This window comes from Rhinichthys klamathensis, unplaced genomic scaffold, assembly GCF_029890125.1.
Source record: "Rhinichthys klamathensis goyatoka isolate OS25496 unplaced genomic scaffold, OSU_Roscu_1.1 h1tg000599l_1, whole genome shotgun sequence".
Lineage (NCBI taxonomy): Eukaryota > Metazoa > Chordata > Actinopteri > Cypriniformes > Leuciscidae > Rhinichthys > Rhinichthys klamathensis.
In genome coordinates, this window is record NW_026607054.1 from 493,921 (window position 1) to 502,500 (window position 8,580).

At 40.0% G+C, this 8,580-nt stretch overlaps 1 protein-coding gene across 1 annotated transcript in view; it reads right to left on the reverse strand.

Moving 5' to 3' along the window:
• Positions 1–5,593: 5,593 nt before the first annotated feature.
• The window catches only part of LOC130075710 (zinc-binding protein A33-like), an 8,494-nt gene continuing 5,507 nt past the window's right edge, over positions 5,594–8,580 (reverse strand). Inside the window, exon 6 of the mRNA XM_056240470.1 lies at positions 5,594–6,574. Coding sequence (XP_056096445.1) covers positions 6,075–6,574 — 500 coding nt within the window. The 3' untranslated portion in view covers positions 5,594–6,074. The remainder of the gene's footprint in view (positions 6,575–8,580) is intronic.

Below are 8,580 nucleotides of genomic sequence, written 5' to 3' on the forward strand. Positions count from 1 at the left end.
TTAAACAATAGTCTCATTGGGGTACTCCTCTGCTTCCGTAAAGAAAGCATTGCTGTCATGGCCGACATACAGCAGATGTTTCACTGCTTCATGGTGCGTGAGGATCACCGGAACTATCTTCGCTTTCTGTGGCACAAGGACAATAATGTTGTTGAAAAGGAGGTCATTGATTATAGAATGAAGGTCCATGTGTTTGGGAACTCTCCATCTCCCGCTGTGGCTGTTTACGGTCTGCGCAAGGCCATTGAAGCTGGAGCGAAAGACTATGGGGCTGACACAGTCAAGTTTGTGGAGAGACACTTCTATGTCGATGATGGACTGATTTCTGTGCCTTCTCCAGCCGAAGCGATCGACTTGCTCCAAAGAGCGCAAGCTTCACTTGCTGAGTCCAATCTGCGCCTGCATAAGTTTGCTTCTAATTCACCAGCAGCCATGCGAGCCTTCTCTCCTGAAGATTGCGCACCAGTCCTGAAAGATCTGGATCTGAGTGGTGAGGAAACACAATCACAGCGCAGTCTAGGCCTAATTTGGGAAACCATGACAGACACATTCACATTTTCAGTGGCCACAAGAAACAAGCCATTTACTCGCCGAGGTGTCTTGTCATCTGTTAATAGTGTCTTCGATCCACTAGGCTTATTAGCACCAGTTACCATTCAGGGAAGAGCTCTACTCAGAGAACTCACCTCAGAAAACTCTGATTGGGACACACCACTTCCAGAAGATAAGCAGAGCAAATGGGAAGCTTGGAGGGATTCGCTGCAGGACTTAAGGGAACTCCATGTCCCAAGAACGTACACATCTACCTCTCTCAGTCAGGCAAAGCGCAAATAACTCTATGTCTTTTCAGACGCATCGACCAAAGCAATAGGTGCAGTAGCCTACTTGAGAGCTCTGTATCCAAATGACAAAGTTGAGGTAGGGTTTGTCATGGGTAAAGCAAAACTAACTCCTCAGTCAGAGCCCACAATACCAAGACTGGAACTGTGCGCCGCTGTCTTGGCTGTAGAGATAGCTGATCTTGTCAAGAACGAGCTAGACATAGTGTTTGACGCTGTTCACTTTCACACAGACAGCAAGGTGGTCTTGGGCTACATCTGCAACGAATCAAAAAGATTCTACACATATGTTCACAACAGAGTGCAGCGTATTCGCCAGTCTTCAAAGCCGGAGCAGTGGCACTATGTGCGCACCGAGGAAAACCCAGCGGATCACGCATCACGCTCGCTCACAGCATCTCAACTAACAAAAACAACTTGGTTCACCGGACCCTCCTTCATCCGTCGCTCACCCCCAGAGGCAAAGAATGAAAACGACAATTTTGACTTAGTTGAGCCTGACAAAGACTGTGAAATCAGGCCACAAGTGAGAACTTGTGCCACTCACCTTCAAGTAGTCTCCTGTAAGCGCTTTGAGCGCTTCTCCACCTTCAAGTCTTTGGTCCGTGCAGTCGCCTTCCTCATTCACATGGCAAAATCTTTCAACGGCTCCAATTCAAACCATGGATGCAAAGGGTGGCACATATGTCAGTTTCCTCGTACACCAGATGAAATGGATCAAGCAAAACGGGTCATCCTCCAACAAGTGCAACAGGCCACCTTCGCAAAGGAGCTGTCTGCCCTCAACGTTGGCAAATCCATCACCAAACAAAGCCCTTTGCAAAAGCTCAGCCCAGTCCTGGACAACGGCATCATTTCTGTTGGAGGTCGACTCAAACACTCAGAGCTCGAGAACTCTGAAAAAAACCCGATAATTCTCCCAAAAGACAGTCATGTCTCTATCCTGCTCACTCGCCACTTCCATGAACAGGTCAAGCACCAGGGTCGTCACCTAACAGAAGGTGCAATAAGGGCTGGAGGTCTGTGGATAGTCGGTGGAAAGAGACTAGTTAATTCAGTTATCCACAAGTGTGTTATCTGTCGCAAACTGCGGGGAAAGCAGGAAGAGCAATTCATGGCAGATCTTCCCCCGGAACGTTTGAAAACATGTCCTTCCTTTAGCTACGTCGGCCTTGATGTTTTCGGGCCTTGGACAGTAACCACCAGACGTACCAGAGGTGGACATGCACAAAGTAAGCGTTGGGCTATCCTGTTTACCTGCATGAGCTCAAGAGCCGTGCACATGGAGGTAATTGAGTCCTTAGACACCAGCAGTTGTGTAAATGCCCTGAGACGCTTCTTTGCCCTGAGAGGCCCTGCCAAAAAACTTATATCGGATCGTGGCACTAATTTCATTGGGGCTTCCAAGGAGTTAGGAATGGACAAAGCTCTGCAACTATACCTGAATGATCAAGGTTGCAGTTGGGAATTCAACCCGCCTCATGCGTCCCACATGGGAGGCTCCTGGGAGCGCATGATCGGCATTGCACGGAGAATATTGGATTCAATGCTGCTTCAAAGTAAGGTGCAACTCACTCACGACGTATTGTGCACACTTATGGCTGAAGTGTCTGCAATCATAAACGCCAGGCCACTCCTTCCAGTTTCGTCCGATCCAGACAATCCCTTCATTCTCTCTCCCTCTATGCTGCTAACCCAGGAATCGTGCCTTATACCTCCTCCTGGAGATTTCTTGGACAAGGACCTTTACACCAAGCAATGGAGACAAGTTCAGGCTCTTGCCAACCAGTTCTGGACACGCTGGAGGCGAGAGTACCTGCCTTTATTGCAGCAGAGGCAGAAATGGACTGTATCTTGTCGAAATCTGCAAGTTGGTGACCTTGTTTTGCTCAAGGACAAGCAGGTTCCACGGAACAGCTGGCTCATGAGTAGAGTCACAGCAACTTTCCCTGGGAAGGACAATCGAGTAAGGAAAGTCGAGGTCATAGTAAATGACCAAGGCACTCGAAAGACCTTTTTGCGACCAGTTACTGAAGTCATTCTTCTTTTGCCAAAGGACTGAATCCCGCTAAGTTTTTGTTGTTGATAGTGACCTCACTGAGGTCAGGCGGGGAATGTGTTGTTCTTAAGGCAGTTAATAATTTAATAAATAAGTTAAATGTTTAAAAAGCATTTCTAAGAGTTTCTTATAAGTATTTCATGTTTATTTGTAAGTTTTATTTAAAAAATATTAGCGGACAATTTTATTTCCTGTGCGGTCGCGCTAACTTCCGGTTTCGGTTTCATGGTAAACAGAGCAGGCGAAATCCAGCATCGTATGGTCAGCGATCTGTTGCCATTCCCTTTAAAGCACTGTCAAGGCAATGCCGTAAGTTTTTGTATGTGTTTATAAGGATCTTAAGTAATGTATTTTTGTATTGTCTAGTTGGGAAATGCATTTTAAAGCGCCGATGAATGACTTTATTCTCGTCTGTTTAGAGCTCAGTTTTTCTAAGAGCATGTTGTGTATGCTTTCAGTTTTCACCATCTGGAGAAGAAATTAAAATGCGAAAACGTCCCTTGTGGTCCTGGTCTTCTTCAGTGGTTTATCTACGTGTTCATTTGGCAACATAAAATCGCCTGTGAATCACCAGATGACTGCAGTTCTTTGAACATATCCATCCAGTAATCTGCGTTTTGTCGTCTGTAGACCCCACCAACTTTCTATTCTCTGGTTTGCTGGGCTTGTTCCTTGAAAAACACACGGTCCATGCACAGTTCATGTCGAGTCTTCACGAAGAAACTCTTGTAGCCTGTTGACGTGGACATTTTCGGTACCAAAATCGGATCTGATTATTTGAGGACAACCGACTCTTTCAGCAACAGCGCGGAAATAATAACCAGCAATTACTCTGGGATTATTATTGGTGAAGTAGGGTTGCATCCAGATGATGTGCCTCGAGAAACCATCAACGCACCCGTTAACTGCTATGCCATACGGCTTCAGTTAGTCGTAAGAATTCATATGCCATAGATAGTTAGGGCCTGGCACTCCGTGATGTCGTCTCCGCAACCTTCTCCCTCTTCTTTCCTCCACACCTGATGATCCAGACTTAACTGTACCTCTCTGACCGTTTCTCTGGTCAGCCACAAACCCTTTAATCCGCATCTTTCATGTTTTTCATGTTTATAGTTTATACAAGTTTAGAGAGAGAGATTTTCATTTCCTTAAGTAGCTAAAGCAAACACACACCTTTATGAGATGCAAGTTAAAGAGAACTTGGTAAAGACAGAGTGTGATAAAACACACATTAAGTGCACATACACTACATTATAGTCCAGATCAATAAGCTATTTTAAGAAAAATTATATTAAGAAATAAATGAGATAATTAGATCATATCATTTATAAGAAACAACTCAAACCAGAGTCTACATTCAGACCATATGGGAAAAGTTTTTAATGTGGGTTTTATCATGTACGACGTTGGAAATAATCAAAATATTTGAGTGAGTGTACAACTCTTCACTTAGAGAGAGAGAGATTTACACATATATGCCTATTATAAATGTGTATTTTGTGTGTTCACACCATAGACTGTAAAAAAAAACAAGTTCACATATTTCCAATATCTACTGTAACGTTGCTCCAGAAACATGTGGAGTGTGTTGTAATGCGAGGAGTAAACAGGGTCTCACCAGAAGAGGCCATCTCACCCAAGCTAAAGACAGGCAACAACAGAACATTAAAAAGAAAATGAATGTTGAAAGAGAGTAGAGAAGACGAGGGCAGCTAAACCTACATGTGGTCAGCTAAGTTTGAGCCGGACAGAACATCAACCTGACCGTCAATAACTTTTTGTCTCTCGAAAAATAAACTATAGACCCGTCCATTGATATATAGAAATGAATTGATATCTACCTACCCTAGCTCTATCTAGCTAATCGTTTATAATCTGCAGTTGTCCGTTGGTCAGGAACTCTGTGGCAAGCCGTTTTAACATTTAACATCATCCTTAATTACACTGTAATAAACAAATCATGTAATATCTTTAGAAATTATAATACTGGAATGCAGAAATACTTCACAGAACAAACTGCCATAAAGCTCATTTAAGACAATATGTTAGACAAAAATACATAGATGGAATAATTCTTGTGCTTATTAGCTGGTGAATCAACTAAATTGTCAAAGTGGATTTACATTGAATATTTGATTTAGGTTTCCAGTAAGGATTGTTTGCAAAAAAAGGTTTAGTGCATCAAAATGTTTACCGACATGGAAATGAAAATTATCGATAATTTTTTGATTATCGGTCATCAAATCTTTTTCCATTTAACTTCAAATGTTGCGGAAAGCTATTTTAGAAACACTTTTTGTCGAGAAAAAGGGTTATAAAGCAAATAGATATGGAGTCACATGACAGAAGCTGTGTTTGTTGATCCCGTTAAAGCACCGTTAAAAATATAATGTATATTCAATTATTTTATTACTATTGGTAAGAATAATACGTTACCCCTCAAACATCATTCTTCCTTATTTTTGTAATTTTGTCTGTTTTTTTATAATCTATAAAAAGTTTAACAGAAAAATAGCCTAATAGAGAATACTGCCAAAAAGAAAGGCAAAATAAACAACATGTTACGTCTGTAAAGTATTGTTTCCATGATTAAACCCTAATTATCATCCCAAACATTTAATCTTTCACTCTGAACATTAAATCACATATTATTTATTTATTTAAAACACACAGTTCAAGGGATCATCAGCAAGAGCCTTTTACATCCATTTATTCCAATGAACAAATGATCACTTCACCTCTATAACTGAAATAATTATTCATTTAGTCTCATGTTGAACAAACACTGAAAATGTGCAGAATTTACAGCTTCAGTTATTTGATTTAATACAAGAACAAAATATAATATAATATCATATATAATTATGATGCAAGAAGTTAAGAAATGAATAAACACACATTGACTGTAATAATCTGGTAAATGTCAGTTATCCTGAAAACATGAATGCTAAAACGGCCTCTAATGGGTCTAATTGTGTGAAGTGGAATATAAATGAAAACTTGATGTTTATTGATCTGAGTGTTGCTGTAGTGCTGGATATCAGTCATGTGATCATCACGGCCCAATCACAGCCACCGTACTGATACTCAGATCAACAGCACTCTTACTCATGTGAGATGGAGGAAATATTGGAAACATGATGAAAGCAGAAGATCCAGATCTACAGGAGTGACGTTTACTGACTATTGACCGGTAAGATCCTCAGAGAGCTAGAAGAACAATAGAAGAATGGAAAGAGTGTGTGAGTGAAGGTGGCTGTGAGTGTGTGTAGATGTGTGTTAGTTACAGGATCAGAGAACGACACCGTTCCTCCATTATAGTCCAGATTCACTCTCACACGATCAAGCTTCTGTTTAACACGAAAACCAGAACTAAAAGACAGTCCGTCCTGATGATACTGCACACTCCAAACATCAGTGCTGAAGAAACCGAGTCCCTTCCTCTGGTTTGATGCTGTAGTTACTCCAAGAGCCCAGAGTTTACTCCCTATAACCTCCACATCCCAGCAGTGTGTTCCTGAGTTAAAACCCTCTGAACCCAGAACACACACATTACAGTCAAATCTCTCTGGATTATCAGGAAGAGTTTGATTGTTCCCGCAGAGACTCACACTGGTCAGATCATCAGACAGGACGAGACGTGGATCTGCAGTGTTTGGATCCAGAATCACAGGAGCTGATGAGACACAATCAACACATGCTTTTATTCTGATCTTCATATAATGATCAACAGTGAACCCAACACAGATTATTATGAATTATGACACTCGTCCTGTTGATCAAACTCATTTTCCTCTGATCACTGTCAGTGCTGTTATTAGTTTCACACTCGTTTATCATCAGCGTTTAACGGCATCAACTACAAACATTAAATATGAGATTCAGACATTTGTGTCCATCAAGAGAAACTGATACTTTGGGAAAGTTAAATAACAATAAATCAATGAGATCTGTTGATATTAATGCTGTCGATGAAGAACTGTAAGTGTGTGTCTGATCTTCAGCAGCTTCTGATCATCTTCATTTTATTGCCTCTTATAGTCTGTGTTTTGTTTTAAATTAGTTTATTCTGAGTCTGTTGTGTTTGACTTACAACCATGAATCACCTTCAACACTTCCTAGCCACGCCCTAGCAACCTTTGTCGAGCACCCTAGCAACCCAAATAATAAGAGGGATATTGTAATCTGAATGTCATAGAGGAGTTGCGGTTGGTTTATATCATTCATACTGGCAAGCAGCCTTTGAAGTAACATCACTGGCAGCTGCCAAGCCTCTCCCTAGCAACTAAACAGAGTTTAGTTATTAGTGATTAGTGATTAAATAGCGATTAGTTAAGTGTTGAAACGTCAAAAATGCTAACTAAAACGCAGAAGCATATTAATCATGCTAACACAATGCTAACAACATGTTAATATTACTAGCATCATGTTAGCATCTTGCTAAAACATCCAACCAACATGGTGATTGTGTTAGCATCATGTTATTAATTCTATCTAACAAACACCAAACTGTTCTATCCATAGACATAATAAATACATAGACGCCCTATTGGCTGCTGGAGCGTACGTCAACGGCGCCGCCATGTTGGGGATGGCAACTTTCCCATACCTCTCATACCGGGAATTGAGAAAAATGCCTGTTTTGTGCGCTGCTTGGGGCTGTACACATCGCCACACAATTGAAAACAGCTTTCGAGGAATTACCTTTCACAAGCAAGACTGAACGTTAGTTTTTGGTTGTATTTGGTCATGATTTAATTAGTAATAGTAACGTTCAGATGTTACATTTAAAAATACTACTGTTATTGTGTCACGAAATGTAGTTTTAATAGTTTTTCAGTCGACAATGTAGTTGTTTAAAGCTCAAATCTGTGGTTTGTTTATAAAGATAGCGTCTATTTAACAATTTGATCTGACGTTTTCGGAGTTGTAAGATGCGCTCAGTGCTCGTCTACCCCGCCTGGAACAGCCGTCCCTCGGCCAGTGCTTCTGAAGTTTTGCCGCTGACTCGGATGTCTGTAGTCTAGTGGTTAAACATGAGATATAATTCGTCTTGTGTATATCTAACGGGCGATCTTTGGTCTCATTAATCTATAAATGGTTCCCTAGTAAATCGTTTTGGCTGAGGGCAAAGTGAAGTTTCATAACTTTATATTTAGGCTATTTTAACGTTGTATCCTGCTGTATGTTTGACTGAAGCTACTTCTGTTATAATGGCTATTACTGATCAATAAAACTGAAATTTAACAAAAATAATTAAATATTAAAATGTCACTATTTAACTTATTTTTTATTGTATATATTCTGTAATTGATATTTCTTATTATATTGCTATTATTATAGTATTATTAATAAACTATATGCTATTATCAATATTTTTATGATTGTATTATTGTACTTATGATATTATATAATGATACTTTTTCATTACTATTTTATTTGCTGTATACTATTTGTTTATTTTATTGACTAAACTATTTACTATTACTTCTCACTTTATGTTATATTTACTATTTGCATTGCACTATAGTTGTACCGTAACATATGTATTATTATAAAGGATCCATCAGTTATCTTTGTTATTGCTAAAATCTGGTCAATCACAAAAAATGCTTTTTCCACAATAAGAAAACTTATATCTCAGTATGGGGGTCTTTGCCATTCTTATCCAAGAATAAAAAG